The sequence below is a fragment of the Malurus melanocephalus genome, unplaced genomic scaffold, assembly GCF_030028575.1.
Source record: "Malurus melanocephalus ecotype Western Australia unplaced genomic scaffold, MMel_1.1 scaffold_63, whole genome shotgun sequence".
Lineage (NCBI taxonomy): Eukaryota > Metazoa > Chordata > Aves > Passeriformes > Maluridae > Malurus > Malurus melanocephalus.
In genome coordinates, this window is record NW_026623295.1 from 1096785 (window position 1) to 1118076 (window position 21292).

A 21292-nucleotide genomic window follows, 5' to 3' on the forward strand; every position below is an offset into this window, starting at 1 on the left:
TAATCCTGAAATAAAACAAGTGATACTTTTTCTATTGTCACATGATCATGTGTCATAAATGAACACACAGGCTACCTGAAACAGTAAACTCCCAAAGAAAAACTTCTTCCATTTATCTAGTTTGCATTTGTCACTCAAAAGTCGCTTGTAACATCTATTCTGTACACTTGCTCTGCTGAAGCAACACTCCCTTATGAATAATGCTATGTACAAGTATAATCAACTGGAAAGTTGACAGTACAAATTCAGAGCAAAAAAACACTCTTAAGTCTGTGGTCATCACATGACTAACCGAATGAGAAACTAGTTTTCTGAAATCTTTTGGACAAGTTTGAGGACTGCACCAAGAAAAGCAAATAATTTTACGTGAGCAAAACATCAGTAGGAGCAACTATGAGCAAAGGTATCTAGAGCATTTCTTGTAGGTCTCCAAATGGGTTATTTGGAGCAGTTGATCCCAATATAGATCACTCAAACTAAAAAAGCTCTCTTGATAAACTAGTTCATAAATCAGCAGCTACACCTGTCAGCTCTTATCTTACATGTTAGCTCACAAACCCAAACTGTCAGCCATCAGCAAGTTTGGCACTCCCCATTCTCACTTCATGGTGAAAGCTTTTTCCTATCTTTGCTGTACCTACAACTATGTTTCTCATCCTTCTCCTTATTACACATTTAAAAATCTCCTTACTCCTCTTTATGATCCAGGTGTACAGTTCAAATCTTCCACTATGGATGTACCACTTGTTAGCCAGATCCTGAGTTAAATCCACTTGGCAAATCACCCCTCCCAGAATTTTAACTCAAAGGCACTACTTCCTAACACTTGAAGTGATGGAGTCAGCATGAACAAAAGGCTACCCTTGGTTAATCTTACAGAGCTATTTCTTCTTAAAATGAATAGTTTCCTAACAGAACTAATGCTTTTTACTTCCTTAAGTAATCCATCAATAATTTGCAGATGACATCTAACTAAACAAACAAACAAAAAAAAAACAAAACCAAAAACAATAAAAACAACTTGCTTTATACTCCCTTAGCTTTCCACATTAAGGAAGAAATATGCCTTCTTTCCAGAAAGGTTAAAGAAAGATCTTCACTGAAGCAGCCTACCTTCCTGCGTAGACAGTCTTACACCTTTTTTTGAGACTGTTGTTTCTGATGTTTCTTCCAGCCAGACATTTTCTCTCATCCAGTATTTCCTCACAGTCTCCATGATTTTAGATACTCAGAAAAAGGGCACATTTGCACTAATGTCGAGCTTCAATGGAATCAATCAATGCACCTGCAACACAATCGACGTAAACCTTGATGTTGACTAATTGAAGATCTTCACTCTTTGGATTTTTTATCTCATGGATACAGAGACCAGCACATAAGGGGAACCAAAGAGGTTTTCGGAGCACTGATCAAGTACAAAGAGAATTTTCTTGGGAGGAGGTGAAAGTAGCACTCCAAGATCCATTTCTTGTGAGGAAGAGTAACAAATAAGGCCGTTCACAGATATTTCTAATACATCTGGACTGTAGCTTACAGAATGTGAAAATTACTATATGCCATGTAATTGCTTATACTTGAGATTATTAGCTTCCAACAGAAACATTCTGCCAAGAGCCACATTTACATTCACTCCAGACAGTAACTTCACATAAACAACAAAACTCATAATAATGAAGTGGCACTCCTAAACAGTAGTTTTTGCTTCCCAAAAACACAAGAAAGCCTAYAGCTTTTTCCTGACATAAGAATTATACCAACTGTGCACATTTTACTCAAGGAGAAAAGTACTCTTGCTAGTCAGAAACTAGAAAAAAACTGATAAAAAGATTTAGTAATCCTCCATGTTATACAGTAGGTTTTTTTTTTTAATTAAAGCTTTTTCATAACTCAAGCAAAGTCAAGGAAAATGGCAATACGCTGCTGATACTGATTATTTTAATAATAAAAAATTTCAGACACTAAAGCACTAAGAAAAATAAAAAGGCTATGAAACCACTTTAACATAAAGGAAAAGCCCAGCAGCAAGACAGTTAATCTCTTTCCTTGAACAGGAGACTAAGACACCCATATCATAGTACTTAAATTTACACACAGACTATATTGTGTTGAGAGTTTCCTTGTAAATGCTCCATGTTTCTTAGTACATAAAACCCCCATATATGCATCACATTTCAAAACCTTTCTTTTACCTAGCAGTTCAAGTGATTATTCCAAAAAGTCTACAGAAATCATGAAAATGAAATGGTTCATACTATTATAGAAATACGAACCATAGTAAAAAAAAGTTACTATATTTATATTTTTAAAATTGTGTTTTAAATAACATTTCAAAGTTGTAGAGGAAAGCAGGTTATCTTGTTAATAAAACCCCCAAAACACAGCTACTAAAGTTTATTTACATTGGATAAAGTTCTTTTATTAGAGCCTCCCTGCTATCCTCCCATATATCTCACTTGCTTAGAATTAATTCTCTGTAGTTAGTCACCTACAATTCTTACTACTTTGTCCTTGGTTAAAAGTAACAAAGACCAGAAATTCACTCTAAAATGCAAGTTACCTCCAAGTATGTTTATGAATTGATGATGCAAAACCTTAGTATTTTATGGCAAGATCAAGAATATCAAGTGAATAAATCTCTAAAGGTAGTACGAGAATTACATGTTTTAAATGTTCTTAAGAAAGTACTTTTTTTTCAGAAATAACTACCATTCTTCAAACACACTATCATCATTGGCCCCGCTACACACAAGCACCTTTCACAGCATGTGAATTTTTTTTAAATCACAYCTGTGGACTTTCCAAATGAAGACAGCCAGTATTTTTTTTTCCCTGTGTTTAATCCATCCATCTTTTCAAGTCTGGCATTGCAGAAATGGTTTCTTGAGCAGCTCCACTTTTAGCYTAAGAGCACAACATACTAAGAAAAAAACCAAACTTTAAGCCATACAGACTCAGGAACAGGTACTTGAACACTTGCAAAGTGTTCTTTCAGCAAAAATGGCAGAGTGGAAAGACAATGGGGAATGTGATCCACTCTGGCCACAAGTCAGATAGTGATGATAGACTCTTAGATAATTCATTTTGAGTAGCATGAGAGACCCATAAATCCTAAAAACATCATTTGAGTCCTGTAACTTCCATGTCTTTTACTCCACCTTTAACATACACAGGACAGTAAGAGCAAGAACTTTTCAGTGCAGAATTTCTATACATTAAAATCACAAGATGAGGATGACAGATCATGGGACTTGCGTTATCACCTCCCATAAAACAAGCTATTTTGGGGTAAAAGGCCATCTTATCTTTAAACATATGCCATTGTAGTGGTCACTGTAGATCACAATAAGGCACMAGGTACTGGGAATAGCAGATATAAGTAACAGTTGTTAAAAACTGAAGTCCTGATCTCCAAAGCACAGCACCTCATTTATAACCTCGCATATGGCATCTGTCAATCTTGGACAACTGCGCCACTGAGTACCTCCCAACAGCTGTGCATTTACACAGCACATCAAGGGTAGGGGCAACAGCACACTGACCTCACCAGTKTCACACTAATAATCCCTGCTGCATAACGTTACTAACACCAGCAGGTTTGCTGGAATAAACTGACTCCATCAGCAGAAAACTACTCAAAGTGAACATGTGCTGTCCAACCTGACAAATTAGTCTGGGTGCAATTATGACTTTACTAGAAATTTATCAGTATTTTGTCTTCCACTTTTCCTTCACCATCTAGATAGGGGCAAACTCATCTTCAGGGAGCATCCAGATCAGGCTGGCCAAATGATTGCTCATTTCTAAGCTGGAAGTATTCTTTACACAGCTCTTTTTCTCTAATTGAGACTACAAGCAGATGATCACTGACAAAACACCAAATTCACAACACTGTCTATTAGAATTTGCACTGTGACATTTTGCAGAAATAAAGACAGATGCCATATGTGCCACTTTGAGAGCTCCAAAATCAAGACTGATGAAGGTCTGTACAGAACAATCATATGTGATCTGTAGATCACATCCTCAGACTAACCCCACTGCACCCTTGAATAAACAACCTGTTCTTTGGCCAGTGCYTACCCTGAAGCAGAAGTTTCATATGCTTCACGTGACATGTGGTGAACCATGCATTTACTCCCATTTAACATAATTCTAAAATAAGTTTGCAGTAYTCAGCTATGTTTTGAAGTTAACCCATTTCTAAAAGGCAGATTCTGTGACAAGTTTCTTTCCTTTGTGAATAGCCTGAGGCAAGAAATTCTAGGAAGTAATTAGGAGAACGCTGCTGGCAAATGGATATAAAAATCACAACTGAAGATTCCAAATTACAGTATGTGGATTAGGGATCTCAGTGCTTCTGTATACAGGTATTCATGTATACCAGCATGCCAGTCTCTATTATGCCTTTCTACACTATTTGCTATAGTGTCTTAGTGCTGCCAGATCTGCATAAAATGCACTTGCCCTGGCAACGAGGTAGCAAGTAAATAACTACCAACTGATTCTAGACTTGAAGGTGAAACAMAGAAAGAAGATTAAGAATCATGAAGGTTCAAAGAGACCTCTAAAGAACGCCTAGTCCAACCCCTTGTTACAGAACAGGGTCAGCTGAAGCATATTATTCCTGACCATTTACATTTTGACCATGTCCAAGAAGGCAACTCCACTACCTCTCTGAACAATCTGTTCCCATGTTTGACAACCTCTATGACAAAGGTGTCTTYTCTTTTGCTCAAGTACTTTAACTCATGCATATAGCAGATTGTCTCTGGGCACCAGTGAGAAGCATGTCTTTTTTCACTCTTGCCTTCAGTTAGTCACAWGCATAAGATCCTATCTGAGCCTTCTATCCTCCAGGCTGAACAATCCTAACTCTCAGCCTCTCTTTGTATGCCAGACACTCCACTCCCCTCATCAGCTTCATGGCCCTTCTCTCGGCTCTTTCCAGTATGTACAGCCCTTGTATGGGGGAGCCCCAAACTAGACTMATCTCTCCAGGTGCATCTCACCAGACATTGAGAAAGAGGATCACCTTCTTCAACCTCATGGTGCTGCCTTTACTAACACAGCACAGGATGCCACAGACCTTCACAGGGTACCACAGGGTACACTGAAGGCTSATGTTCAGTTTGCTGTCTACCAGAACCCCCAAGGCCTTTTCTGTAAAKCTGCTTTCCAGCTGGTCAAGCCCTAGCCTATACTAGAGCATGGGCTTAGTCCTAAGTGGAGGACCTGGCTATTTCCCTTTGTTAAAGCCCCTGTCAGCTCATCTCTAGCCCACCAAGGCCTCTGAATGACAGCACAACCTTCTCATGGATCAGCCATTCCTCCCACTTTTGTATCCTCTGCAAAGTTATTGAGGGATACATCGCCCAATCACCTAAGTCATTAACAAAGACGCTCCCCACTTTTGGCTCCAGAGTTAACTACTGGGGGACACCAGCTGGACTTCATACAGCTGATGACAACACTGAGCCTGGCAGCTCAGTCACTTTTCAGTACAAATTACTGTCTATTAAAATATACTTCAACATGCTGTCTATGTTATCACAGATAGCGTCAAAAGCCTAGCTAATATACAGGATCAACTCCTGTCCCCTTGTATACTGAAGCAGTAATTTTGTAATAAAAGGCTATTAACCTAATCAGGCATGAACTCYTCTTCATAAATCCACCCTACCTACTGGCCTTTGCGTGTTTGGTAATGGTTTCCAGGAWTATTTGCCTTTTCAGCTTCATGAAGATTGAGATCAAATGGCCCATAGCTCCTCAGATCCTCCTTTCTGTACTTCTTGAAAACAGGAGAGACATCTACTCTCCTCCAGACTTCAGSAAATCCCATCCATCGTGATGATCTYTCAAAGACTGAGAGCAGTGCAGAGACGTTATCTAGTTCCACTAAGAGTTGGAGATTCATCCCAATCAGGTTCCATAAGCACATCCAGTATGTGTAGACCTTGTATAATCTGATCTTCCACTATAAACAAGCATTTATTTATGAAAGCAATTGAAGTGACACCCACGTACCCTCAAAAATCATAAAAATGGTGCACATTCTCTGCTGCCTTGATAAACCAAACKTGATACTTGATCAGCAATATTTAGAAGACTACAAAAAGATGTACCACAAGGGTTGAACTTGAAATGACAGTCTTGTCAGGAAAGATGACAAAAAACAGTATCACAGAAGGTGCTATTAATTTTACTGGATTCTGTCTCATTAAGAAGTGTGAAGATGTATTTTCATTTTTTGCTTAATTTTTTTAGCGTGACAGCAAAAATTGTCAATGAAGTCACTGACAATTGGTATCTTCAGCTTCTCCTTGATACATAACATGAATCCACTCTTGGACATGCGAAAGAAAAAACGCAAGTATCATCAAGACAGGGCTATAGGGACCAAGTAGGCATCACTTGAGCAATCCACTGCTGTTCTGTTGCATGCAGTCAATTAGAGAATACATACAGGTGCCTTAATTGAGTTTCCTTCTGATTTAAGGTCTTATCAGAGGAACAGAAGATTCCTAGAAGATCAAAAAACAAAATTTCACCATACTCAATGTTTGTTTTGGTGCTAGCAGATAYGAGAAGATGCAGGTTTAGAAGGTAAAGAAACTTAAGTACTTGTTTGGGACAGGTCTTCCTCCCAGGAAGACAAGGCATGTGCTGTATCTACCAATTAAAGCCACAGACTCAATGCATGAAGAGTAAAGTTTAAACTGCAGATTTAGTGTCAACACCACCATGATGCTGTTTAGCACAGAGTGCTTTTCCTTCACAGGTAACTCTTACCCCAGAGTTCTTACATTTTATCAYAGAAATTATCCAAATAAAGTTAACATCAGGGAAAAAGGTCTGAGAAACAAACATGGAATGAACCTGAGAGTTTTGTAGAGCAGTAAGACATTCACAGGGTTCCCTCACGATGTCTTAAACAATAGCCAGAACCAAGAATGTGTTTCAAGAAGAATTGTATAAASAGGCAAAGACTGGTATTTGAGTTGACTAAACTCAAGATTATTTGAGAAAAATTAGTATCAAGCTCAGAATGCAAGTTCCTTAAACACTAGTGACCTKCAAAGGAAGCTTTCAGCTCTTGTTCAGATCAGCCATTTCCTTTCCTTTCTCCAAACCTCACAGGTGAGGAAAATCTGGTGGAATGCTTTTTACATTTGTGAACTTTGCCTTTCTGTAACCACATGCCTTTATCCTAYTTCATTATGACCAAGGTTTTCACAATTAAAAGGCCTCAGGCTGCCACATAATGGATAGAAGGAAAGCAGAGCAAATTACTTCACAACATGCAGTTGTTACTTCAAGAATCATCTGAAACAAACAAGCAGTGATGAACATTATACTTCAATTATTTTTTAAAAAATACAACAGTGTTCCATCAAATTATTTATCTAATATTTTGCATATAAAAAGTGATGTATGACTAACTATCAGCAATGATGTACCACTGAAAACAGTCTGTATGATACTATAAACCTCCTTTGACCAAGACACTAAAAAATAGGGCTAAGACTGAGTCAGGCAGTCTCTAACACGCTCCAACTGACCTTGTCTTCAGTTGGAAAGACACAGAACCTGGCTGTGTACCAATGCAGCAAGTTAGGAAGTGATTAGTACATGCCTTTGGTATCTGCAAACAGGGAGCACAGTAAGAATTATCACTTGAGAAATAACTTGAACTCTTTACATACTAACTCCTTTTACTCCTTATTAATGCATATAACCTGTAGGAAATCTGTTGTCAATGTTAAAAAAAAAAATCAACAGGCATCGACTCAAATGGCCTTTGTCCCAAAGTTCATTCTACAATTCAATGCCCCTCTCCTTATTCCAATGTTAGAGTAATTGCATGCTACAGTATGGTAGAGAAATGCACTCAGGATATCAAACAACTGGTATGATTTCGTAAACACGCAGTTATTTCATAATCTAAAGTTGTATCTACAGCACAATACRTTGATCAAGTTAAAATTACAGTACAGTTTCAAGGCAAAAGCCAATTGTTAGCTTCATTTCTTATGGCTTCTCAACCATCAGCCTGAACTACTTATGTCTCCTCAAAGAAGAAGAARCAGTAAAAAAGCAAACCAGTTCACACGCTACTTTTTCACAGTAGCGTACCAGSACAAAAACTGAAGAAATCACAACCTCATTTAAAGAGCTTTGAAGGATTAAACTGTGTCTTGTATAATTCCCCTCTAAAACTATGGAGAAAAATATGTCAGATCGCTGACTTGCAAGCAGTAAGGAACCACAAAGGATCTTGCTGCAGACCATGAACAGTAATTTACAGCAAAGCCAACTTAACACTTTCCCCCCATCAGGTTCTATAATTCTTTTAAAGTCTGCTTTAACAGAATTATCAGTGGGTCAACAACTCCCTCTTAGAAARCAACAGTATTGCTGGGAGTGATGAAACCTAGGACAAGCAGTGCTGGATTTCACCACACCATCTCTCTGTTACTTTCACAAGCATCCAAGTTTCACACAGTTACCAAATCTTGAACAGTTTCATTTTCAACCCAATTGTTGAAATATAAACCTCTGCACATCACAAACTGAACACAAGTCCAACACACATAAATTTATCTTCTGCTCCAGAATTATAGGCAAGACAGATTGCATAATGCAATATGAAGTATATTTTAACTCATCATAGACTTATTAATGAATGTTTTACCWCAAAACAAGTCTTTGAGCATACATAGACCTTTGTTGCTTTTTRGCAATCTTTATTGAACAGATTTCAGAATCTCATGCCTTTGGTTGTACACAGTAAGTTTCCTCCAGCAATAACCTTAAGATTACTTTTTAAATGAAACAAACAGCGTTACATTTCCCACTTATGTCACCCTTCTGAGATTTCACCCAAAGGATTGTAAACACTTCTACTTACACTGTAAAGGAAGATTGAAAACACCTTTCCTACTTAACCAAAGTCATGTTTGTTCTTTTATGAAATGATGAAGAAAAAGTTGTATTCCACTCCCTTCACTATGCCAATATTCACACAAATATGTAAACTTCAATTCAATAGCTGAAAAAATAACATCCCATGCACCCAGCTGGCACTGCCGTGATTTCAGTTTTATTTTTGGTGGGGCATTCATTAACTCCTTCTGGAAGCAGCTGGGAAAACTTCCTCAATGTTTGTTTCATAGATATGAACTACTCACGTAAAAGATACTTTGGGAAGAAACCTACCTAGCACAGCCAACCTACAGCAATTAGATAATAAACAACATTTTCCTGAGCACATCTGACAAATGTTTGCCTTCTATATAACCACTCCTTTTTTTCCGTGTTGTTCATGAAAGATCACAGTCCCACCTGGGGCTCTAGAAAGAAGGAACTCTATAGCTTTGAATACCAACTCTTTCATCAAGTCCTTGTATCTATGCCACTTCAAAATTCAACTGCAGTTGACTACACCAAACTGCGCTTGTTTCCAAAGAAACATGGACTTCTTCCCAACTGATAAAGAAATCAGAAATTTGCTAAATATTTTCTAGTAGGCATAACAATACTGACTACAATCCTCTTTYAGTCAAAATATACCAGTAATTTATATGAGAAGCTAGTACTAAGTTCCAACTTAAGACAAATTAGATACCAAATCACAGTATTTTCCTGAAAGATATAGCACATAYTAACTTGTCTGAGTTTTCTGCTCTCAACCCCTAAACTGTAGCAATTCTAAAATTAGGCGTCTGGGACTAAACTTAAAGTTGCTCTTAGTTTCAAGCATTCTTCTGTTACACTCCAGCTATAGGCAAATCCAACCAAGTGAAATATAAAAGACAACCTGCCATGGCAAGGGAAGTAGGTGAAACATGACAAAAACACTTTTGCAGAACTTAGCAGCACAAACAAATCCCAAACATATTTGGAAAAGATGAACTCCTGATTTTTAATTATTTTTTAGGATTAAACTGGCAGTTTTGAGTGTCATTGATTAGATATAAYGAAAAGAGCTAGCAAAAAGGCACACCTGTCTCTGTCAGTCTGCCCCAAAATATGGTAGCCCTCTATATCCATCAGGTCAAAAATTAATTAAGTGCTAAGAATCTTTTCAGATGCCAARTGAGTTTAAATGCATCTTTCAACATCCAGATTTTTCAAACTTCAAATAGCAGAGGTAAAACTTCTCTAACACTGACTGTACTTCTATCTAGATACCCAGTGTAGTGCAATGTAAAAAATTGGAATYCCATTTCATTTACCCTGAAAAGTGTGCATTAGCAATAGGCACTGCAGAAAAGCTTGTACTGTACACATGTCCTGGTTTCAGCTGGGATAGAGTTAATTTGCTTCCTAGTAGCWGGTACAGTGCTGTGTTTGAGATTTAGCATAAGAATAATGTTGGTAACACACTTAGGTTTTAGTYGTTGCTAAGTTGTGCTTACAGAGGTGAGGAACCTGTTCAGGTTGTTGTTCAAGTTCCCATGCTCTGTGAGGGAGCAGAGGCACAAGAAGCCAAGAAGGAGCATGGCCAGGAGAGATGACCTGAACTAGTCATAAAGATATSCATCCYTCCATGACATCCAAAGTCATGGCCAGKATATAAACTGGGGAAGTTGGCTAGGAGCTGTCAATCACTGCTCAGGGAAGGGCAGGGCACTGGTCAGCGAATGGAGAGCAGTTGTATTGTGCACCACTTGTTTCTCTGGATTTTAATTCTTCCCTCTCCCCTTTTCATTATAATAATTAGCATTATTACAATTCAGTTTGATTCAACAATGAAGTGTCCTTATCTCAACCCWCAGGGTTTATGTGTTTGTGCTTCTACTCCCCACCAGAAGGGGTGGAGTAACCCAGCAGCTGTATGGTACCTAAGCTTCTAGTTGAGGTTAAACCACAACATGACACCAGAATTTAATAAAATTGTATYAACCATGGCAAAAGTAGAGATTACAGAAGCATAATTTCATGCTAGGACAACTAGCAAGAAACTGTTAGAAAGMAGAATAAGTTTTGTTGCAATAGGAGTATTCACTGCTGATTGAAATGCTGCATTGTTTATTTAGGGTTTTCCAGGAACAAAATCTTCCTCTTACCTAGTCATGAATGGATTAGAATACCCATAATGTTTGTAGACAGAGACTAATCTGAAGAGACTAATCTTAATTAGTCTGTTTTCTACACATTTTGGTAACATGTTTCAGTTTGAAAATTTATTTTCACTATACCTTACTGTATAGTTTGGAAGGAAGAACTACTTTTGAAACAACAATTCCATTGTGACAGTTACACCAAAACTGTGAGTTTAGAAGTACAAAATTTATATAGGGAAGTTTCAGCTAAAGACTGAAATGGGAAACAAGCCTTTGTGGTAAATACTAATGTATTCATGCAATTCAGAAATTTATACAGAACAACAGCCACCTCTGTTATTTTAAAAGCACTACTTCTGGTGACATCATAAACCATAAGTTGAAAGAATCCTCTAACACTTGCACTGAAAGTACATGGAGTTAATGATCATCTTTGATTCTTCAAGAACYTCAGTGTACTCTGCAACAATCTAACTTGAAGCATTTTGACATCAAGTGATCATTCACATATGACAAAATAGCACATTAGGGAAAAAATGTTCAACAACTGTAATTGGTAGGTTACAGGAAAAGCTACATAAAAACTCTTAGTCTATTAGAAATTCAATACAAAAGACTTCATTAAAACCAAATAAATACTAAATTTTACCTTTTCTGGATTGTAATATAAAGATTTCAAAGTGGTAAACAAGGGTGGACAGCCTTTACTGAAGTTAACCCTCAGGAACTTATCCGTTAGTTCTCTAAATTTTTCACCTAGGAACAAAAGTGTGTTTGGTTATATGTCAGTGATTGCAAGTGTTATATAAATATATGCACTAACTGCTGTGCAACTCTGGATAACAGAGAAACTGAGAAACTGCAATTAAGGGTTTTATTTTTTCCTGCTCTTTAAAAAGATACAAATATGCTCCAGATTTTAAAAAAAATAAATCTGTAAAATGCTTAAGTTGCTAGTGTTTAGGAGTCTGCCGGCAGACATGGTAACAGTCCCCAAACCCGCAAAGTCTATTAAAAAGARAAGATATTAAGTGCTGACTACAGCGGATATAGTAAACGCTATTTAAACAAACATTGAAAACACCCTATAATAGTAACAATGGAGCCCTTGCAAAAGCTCCAGCAATGGAGGTTTCTATGAGTAAGTTAGACAAATGCATGTTAGGAGTAGGGCAGATATAAAGTATCCTGATTTGAGGAAGAAGGATGGATGAAACAAACCTTTTGCCTCCCTTCTAGTCCTATTTTTATGAGTAGGACATGACTTGTGATATGTTTTTTTCTGGAATTAGAAACAAGACTTATTGTTTCAGAAATGTAAGCTCTGTATCAGAATCATCTCTATCAAAATATCCTGCAGAAAGCTATCAATCTATTTGTATTTTCAGATAAAATTACAATACTTGCAGTAGGTACTACCTTTCTAAGAAATACTTTTTTAAAAAAAGAAAAAAAACAGGACTTCAAAGAGAAGATGTCCAGACAGAAAAAYAGCTGGTTTTCATGTTTTTATTCTTAGGATGACAGTGATTATTTTCAGTTGGGGGAGGTGGGGAGTGGAGCAGGTTTGGCTGGTTGGTTGTTTTTTTTCTATTATTTTTATTGACTTTGTTTGCTTTTCATAGGGATGAACTTGCTCTACACTTCAGTTCCTCCTCTGTTGTGGACTTCTCTAACTTTCTCAACAAGGAATTAGCACACTTCACATAATCAGTGAATTACTAAGATTCATACAAAACTGATAGAACTGTTGAAATAAACTTTACTTGAATAAGAACACATTAAAAATTTTATTAAAAGGTTGTTTTTAGATATTCAGAAAATGTAGACACTACTGCTTTGTATACAACATTTTCATTTATTTCTATCCATTYGCAATTGTCCTACACTCATTATCAGCACTGTTGCTAACAGACACTGAGACTAATGAAAGTAACTCATGTTCTCACCTTGCTTTACTAAAACAAACTGCTGTATATAGAAACTCTAACTACCTGCGCATGGGGATCCACAACTGGACTGCAAGCATATGCTTTATTACAGATGGATTAATTAAAATGTGTTTTCTCACACAACAGAAACTCTCCTATATAAACAAAAAAATAATTTCATTTTYTCCTGTTAAATTCCTAATTTATTTTCTTGCTGGAAGAATCATAATTCAGCATTTAGAAAAGCAAGAGTCAAGCTTCCATTAAACACCTATACATTTATAAAAAGCAGAACAGTTTCAAAACGAAATCTCGGGGCAAAAAAGCACGCAGCGGGGCACCCACTTCTGACAAGAAGCCAAGACAATTTAGTCTCTGAGGCACACACCTGACCACAGGAGTATAAACATACCTAAAACTGCATGGCCATACACACACTTGATCAGTAAAATTGATTGTAACAGCCTTCCTCCAAAAAGGTCRTTTCCAGCTCAATCTAGGAGCTGATTTGTATCTAATATAAGGATGCAATGGATAGTAAGGTCTGGACAAGGACTGTTCTTTTAATATAAACCTACATTTTAGAGTATTTTAATTCTTAAGAATAATTTAATTCCGAATCAAACAGTGACAGTTGCAACTGGTCAGTGACCACACTGGAACAGTAACAGCATTTAACCAGAAATTCTATCCTCTTGAAATTTGCAAGTATTTTTCTGCAGAGATGCTCCTTTCTACACCTTCACATTCTTTATTAAATTTCTCTATTAAATTTCACCTACAGAAATTGTCTCCTGTACTTGGAAACAAAAAAAACATTTAGGAAATAGATTAATCTCTACAGGATCAAAAACCATCTTAGACATTCATGACTGATAAGCTTAATAAATAACAGAAACAAGTTTCAATTTTGAAAAATTCTGATTTGTTGYAAAATGCTACAGAAAGTAGCCAAGAAATTTTTCTTGACCAATCTAATAATGAATTTTGCTTTCATTTACCCTATTCTTACAGCATGWCCAATTAATTGTCGTTACTATCTATACATGTTTCTACTTAAAYGAACATAAGCTGTGAAACTACACTGTCAGATATGAGGCAACCTAGAGCAAAATACAAAGTGAAATGAAATCAACAGCAAAATACACTATTAATAAAGATATAGGAAAGCGTTTTGCAGGTTATTTCCTTGTTTGTTGCATTACCATAATCTTATTACAGAAAAGGARAAACTACTACTTATCACCTAGCTTTTCAAATTTAGCTGAAATAGCTTAAATTTGCCCCTGTATCTTTAAGAAACTGAAGTATATAGGATGAGAAAAGGCACAAGTGCCAATTTCTTATGAAGCAGTTAAAAGGTTTTGATTTTACACAGGGAATGTGTATGCACATTCAGATACACAAGCAACAAYAGGGAAGTGGATCAACTACACTCTGCAACATTTAAAGGTACCAATAAACGTAGTGCTCAGTAAATGTGCTAAACTAAAAACTAACCTTATAAATTTAAAAGCATGAGCAGGTATGTCGGGAATTTGCAGCTGACCTCAAATTCCTTGACACTTGGTATCTAGCTTATGTACTTTCCAAGTCTTCTACTGGAGTTTCAGCAGTTAGACAGCTACACAATAAGTACATATTCTTATGATATTTACCATTTCATTCAGTGTCCTTCCTTCTGTTTTGGAAGAGCATAGCTTTCTATTTTAATAAGTATATACGTTTTCCTTCCAAAACTGAGTGTATTTGTGCACTGTATTTTAAAACAAATCACGAAAGGGCAAAGACAAAAAAGAACTTAGCCATAAAATGAACTGATACATAATACTGCAGATCTTTTTGTTCCTTTTCTGATTAAACTAGCAGCRCAAGCGTAGTTTTTGTTGTCAAATTAAGTTCTAACGGCTCTGCAAGAAACTAACTGTGCAGTAGGTATATATTTTTACAGCAGAAATATGTGCATTAAAGATACAGGATGCATCTACACACTCACCTTGAACTAAAGTGTACTATACACTAAATTTTAACTCCTGATTCTTAACTTGTATGAAGCAGAAAAATTATGTACGGGAATTCCTACAATCTATATGCCATTCTGTACTGTAGTTTTATCAACACAAATATTACATCTCTCATATCATCATATTGGAGTATATGAAGCTTTTCTATCAACTCCTAAAACAGAAAAGAATTTTGTCTATTCCAAGAGAAATGTATACATCTGATTATCTACATGTTAAATTAGGTATTAAATGCACAAGTAGGTATAAAAATGCACATTAAACAGCCTGATGAAAACTTCAGAAAAAAAGTAAGAAAAAACTATTACAGAACAGATATGCAACTTGTTACCTGAAACAAAGTTTAAAGGTAATCTTCTAGGTGAAACTGCTCTGGGATGTCTTTTACTAACTTCTTCATAAATCTGAAGCCTTTCTTCTAAAGTGCCTATTATCAGCAAATATAATAGATATAAGTAACAGACATAAAAACCTATTCTCTTAAATGACTTTAAATGTTGAGAATGTAAGTGTCAAGAATTATTTGAGCTAACTCCTTATGTGGATTTGAAACAATTGAAACATTTCATGTTATTTTTTCCAGTTAATCATAAACATCACTGTCTAAAACYGTACTGAGAACAATACACAACTACCAGCATGAATCACTCTAGGGATAAACTGTAAATAGAATCATTACCTTGCACATTCAATCACATAGASCTGGAGTTTGGTTGCTTTAAGTTACACGTTGTGCAGACCCATTCACACAGCATATGACATTCAGAGCTTCAATTAACATCTTTTCATTATTCATCTATTTCAGACACACTTAATGCAGTCATGCTGCCTTTCTAAACCTTAGGTATACAAACAGCATACCATACAAGCATGCCTCTATTATAGGTCCTCTGGTGACAACAAAACCAGGGTACAATGCTGCCAGTGTAACAACTGAGCACCAGAACTCTTTACACCTTAATGTTTAACAAAAATAAAGCTACTTGAAGATTTTCTGCCCACTCCTCCCCTTTCCCCCATAATATGCTTTGGAGCTCCAATGTGGTTAGAACTTAAGTAACACTAATCTTTTGCTTTAAAATGCCATTTTCATATAATTTAAATCAATTTTGCTTAAATATGAAATACATCAAACCAATTAAAATTGAATGTAAAGATCAAGACTACATGCATATTTAATACATCTGTTTTCCTTTCACAAGAAAAACAGTTTATCTTGTCACTGAGCTCAGATGTTGGGGAAGGGGGGGGAATCTATTACCCAGTGTCTCCAAGAGATGTAGAGYTATAAAAGTGATACTAAAATAGAGTTTGGACTGGAACTAAAGCATAYAAAAGCCCTAATTGAAGTCACAAGTTGGAGCTCCAGAACTTACCATGGGGGAGGAAATAGTCCTAAGACCACCTAAAAAATAAAGTAGCATTATTAGTTTTATAGAATTAGTACAGTTTTAGTCTACATAGGATTTTAATATGTCAAAAACTATTGGATTGGTTCTTTGTTAAAAATGACATGCTTTCATCAACATTTGTTATATCAGAAAGAAAAACTGATTTCCTGGGTAATTTAATTTCTGAAACAATAATCATGTGATTCAATTCTATGGATACATCAAGAAAATCCCTTCAAGGCCAACACTACACTCTGCATATATGTAACAAATAAAAAAATTTCCATTACTCAATCACTAGCCATATTCCCAGACCTCATGAGACCTAACTGTAAAGCTTTCTAGAAGCAAGCTGGTTGAGAAATGTAATGCAGCTATAACATCTAMAAATAATACAACTGTGGGCTTATGATTTATGATGTCATCAGAACAACTCCAATAAACTTTCACTAATTAGTGAAAAACTAAATACAAAGAAAGCACTCCTGTGTAAATGTAAACACACTGCAGAGTTATCACTGCAAAACACTCAATATAGCATAAATAGTTGCAATATTGTAGTTTGAAAAAAGAGCTATTTTTTCCTGGAAAAAACAGAAGAAACATAAGCTGKCATTGGAGTACCAAAAGTTTTAACACATTTATTGCTTTACCTTCTAAGCAGCAAATTAAAAAAAAAAGGAGAGAAAAAAGGTGGTTTTTTTCAGATGGTCTATCTTAAAAGGCCATCTGAAATAGGTATGAGTATTTCTCTATAGGCCCCAGGAAAGAGGTACTACYTAAACAAGTTTCAAAACTACAATTTTATGTTGTGGCATATAATAGCAGTCTGACAATCAACTACTAGACGGTAATTGCCATTTGGTTTCCAAGTTTGCAYGTGGCAAGGGAATTTTCTTCACGTAAGTTTCTTGGCAAATGTCACCCTTAATTSCAAGAAAAGAAATACTTGCTGTTGACATCTCCATGCATACAAGTTTCTCAGTGAACATTTTAAAAATGAATGAACACACTATATCGTATTCAAGATCAGAAGGTATATAATTTTCTGCCAAGCATAAGTTTCTAATCTAAAGCAGTACCATATCAAACAGGAGGTCTAAGTGTATYCTATATCATACATATTTTCACTGTATCTATGTAGCTTAACTTACTGGGTTGCAGGGCCTTTTCCAAGCCTTCATAATAATACCAGTTTTCTGCATTACGCTCAATTAACTCTTTGTACACTTCACCAGCTTCTTTCAGTCTTCCTAACTTGAGCAACATCTCTCCTAGAAACAACACAGTACAGAACTATGAATTACATGAGAAAACACTTGCAAATTACTTAAAATACTAGATATATAAAACTGGGCTTAAGCACACAGAGATTCTTAAAAATAGGTTTTATTTTCCCAGAAGCATTTGCTGTATACTACAAATGCTACTTGAAGTTACCACACATAGAGCTGAGAACATTCATCACCTGTGAAAACAGACTACTTGAATGTCTGTATCTGAGTATTTAAAATAGCTGGGATTATCAAATGAACAAGCAACTCCTCCTTTCAGGTTTCCAACACACAACTAGTTTTTATCAGGCTGTTTACTTAAAGCATATTTTTCACATCAACTAACCAGTTTTTAACCAGTTACTGGTTTACAACTAAGTAAATGGTTCTACCTGGTTTAGCTCACATGGAATTAGTTTTCTTCACAGCAACTCATGCTGGGCTGTGTTTTGGGATTTGAGACTAAATGTTGATAAACTGTTTACACCACTCTTAAACAGTACCTGTAGACCATCAAGGCTTTGTCCTTTTACCCCCACTCTGGCCCCCAACAAGCAAACCAGGGTGGACAATGAGGCAGGAGTGGATACAACCTGGACAACTGATCCAAATGGGCCAAAGAGATATTTTATGTTATACAGTTTCATGCTAAGCAATAAAATTTCAGGAGTGTTGGGGTAGATAGCCCCGACACTAGCTGAGCATCATTCTGTTTGAGGGAAGTGTAYAGTGACTGCATCAGTTGAGGATCAGAGTTTGATTTTCTTTCCYTCCTCTTTCCATCACTTGAGTTATCTCCATCTCAATGCACAAGTTCCCTTGCTTTTGTTCTTCCTACTCTCTGTCCCAATTTTACAAGCGAGGCTGGGTGAAGTGAGTGAGCAGCTGTGTGGGGCTTACCCACTGGCAACGGTCAGGCYACCACAATTGTGCAAGCAAGGAGTAGCTGAACAATACGAGCCATTACTCACACATATTCAGAAATCAGTACTGGCACTTCAAATCCACAAAACAACTGTGAGTTATTTTTACCAAAAAATTCAACTTCAGTATTCACTTTGGTAAGTAAGTGCATTAGAAGGCTTGAAAAGGAAACAAGAATTTGATACTTCAGTCAAAAAAAAGAAGAAAAACTGTGTTTGTACTTCAAACAGTAGTCCTAATGAAATTCTTTTATGTAAGATTAAAACTGGGTTATTATAGCTCAGATTTGTGGAAAGCTACTCTAGTAAATACCAACATAATCTGAGATTTCCTCTATTCCTGTGTCAACCCAAGTTAAACTACCTGCATCCATTACCCACTTTGCTAGGAAAAGTTATTTACTTGTACACAAAACTGTAAACCTGTTGGTACAAGTTTTCCTATAAAAATGGTTACAAATTAAAGACTTCACAGGCTGGTTTTTTTTTTTTCCTTTAACTGCTTCATCATCTCTGAAAGCCATTAGGAAAAATTTCTAACAAAATTGGCTAAGGGAAGAATAATGACTTACCTTTGATTTCTTCTACTATTAATTTATCACATATTTGCTTTTCATATGTCTCTATATGTTCTAAAGACTCCTGAAAAAGATCTGCCTCTCTCATAACTTGATTTTGATATAAAATCAGTTCACTATATTCATAATCTATTTTATTAGGAGGAACCTGGGGRGAAAAAACAATATATTAGTTAACATGTAGCTCAAAGGTATGCAGRATTTACAGAATAAAAGATTTAAGCTACGGTACATAATCAGATCTATTTATATGCCCATCTACATGTTCAAAATGTAAAACTCCCATTATTCACAATCAAATCATATTCATTTAAGGATATCCTTTGTTACAGAACATTTTAGAAGTCCTTTATTTCTCTTTTTTTTCYATCACTGCGGCAAGCTAATTAACATTACATATGAGAGAAAGCAAAGATTTTCATAGATTTTCTTTCTGAAGGACTGATGCACTAAGYCACAATAATTTTGACTTAAGTTCTACAGCAGATGGCTGGGGTCTCACAGTATCATTTTCAGCATACCAGAATTCTGGATTGAACCATTTCCAAGAGCAATGACCCATCCATACCTTCATAACTGGAATTTTTCAGATAGAAAACCTGTATTATTTCTCTCTAACCAAGTGTTCTCTGCACTAAACTTCAATCCCCCAGAAAACACAGTGCACAAGCATACAGAACATTTTCAAGCAACAGATAATTATTTTTAGGTCTGTTTCCATTTGCTCACCTAGGACTTTCTACAGGTGACAGTACAGGTAGTGGCTCATGGCATAGCACCTTGCAGTGCTACAACAGCCTACRAAGCAGGGCAACATTCAAAATAACTCCTGTCAAAGACAACTCCCTAAAGTGAATTTAGGGAACGAAAAGTCTTGCCAGAGCTACAGCAATTTTTTTTCCTACTAAATGCTCTTCATGAACATACAAAAAAGCTACTGCATTTGCTCTCTAATATTCTTGCAACTGGAATCTCCAGACAATGCCCAACAGATCAATAAAAGTTTGCTATGTGAAATGTACTATCCCAATAGAAATCGTAGGAGAGACAACTGAGTTTTCACATAATAAAAGATAAGAAACAGTTGAGTTTAACAAATGTTAATGATATTCTTTCCTGTGACAGCACATACTTTATTTCTTCCTGAGCAACAAACGCTTCAAAGTCACATCAGTCACTAAATAGTTTACTATTACTTTCTATTCCCTGAAAAAAGCTTCTCCTCAGTCTTCAAAGAGACAGACAATTAAAAAAAAAACAAAAAGAAACAAAAAAAAACCCACCACAAAACAATTAACAGGCTGAAAGTAACATTCTTAATAAGAATACTGTCCTAAACTACTACTACCAGGCCCTCCTTAAGCACTGATTTTATAGGATTTAACATTTCTGATTACATGCCCTTCAACTTTTGAGACACAACTTTTACAGTACTGCTGGGCATTTTTAGAAGATTTGCTTTTACATATAAGTGTTCTGRTAGTATAACTAAATAAAATACTGTAAAGATGTGTGTATCTGACAAGGAACATTACTATGAAAGAAACATMACTCAAGTACTTCTTTTAGTAGCTACTACAGTATAGCAAATTATGACTAATGGAAGAAGGCTATACCTTGCACATATTAGTCCAGGTATGTGCAGGTAACATGAAATTCTAACTGCTTCTCAAAGTGTATCTCTTATCGACAAAGCTCCACTTCCATTTCCACCTTCGCTCAATTCTTAGTCTGTATTACCCACAAGAAATCACTAATAAAAACATTATTACCAGGAAGGCACTTTTAATTGCTTCATGGATGCATGAACAGGGAACAGAGGTTCATGGAACAGGGCTTAAGCATTAAGCATGTCTTCCTATTTATCCTWACTGCAATACCACAGAATGAAACTACAGAGCACCAATTTAGTTCTTTCTCCTTCAYCTCCTCCTAAAAATATCCTTTCCTCCAACACAATACACATCTAAATTCAAAATTCCACAAGTAGCATAGCTTTTTGGCACATGACGAATTGGTTTTAGGCCTTCAAAACACAAATTATAAAAAAATAGAAAGAAAACATATATACAACACACAAAGAGATTATCAGTTAACCTCCA

General features: G+C 36.1%; 1 protein-coding gene across 5 annotated transcripts in view; it reads right to left on the reverse strand.

Moving 5' to 3' along the window:
• NAA16 (N-alpha-acetyltransferase 16, NatA auxiliary subunit) overlaps positions 1-21292 on the reverse strand; it is a 64838-nt gene that overhangs the window by 21701 nt on the left and 21845 nt on the right. For 2 of the 5 annotated variants that reach the window (XM_057366323.1, XM_057366325.1), the window contains exons 6-9: positions 19185-19338; positions 17570-17689; positions 15356-15451; positions 11719-11825 (exon numbers count right to left, since the gene is read on the reverse strand). In XM_057366323.1, the coding sequence (XP_057222306.1) occupies positions 11719-11825; positions 15356-15451; positions 17570-17689; positions 19185-19338 (477 nt within the window). Of the gene's footprint in view, positions 1-1113; positions 1286-11718; positions 11826-15355; positions 15452-16400; positions 16430-17569; positions 17690-19184; positions 19339-21292 lie in introns of all 5 variants that reach the window. The other 3 variants (XR_008965356.1, XM_057366324.1, XM_057366326.1) reach the window with 3 other exon arrangements.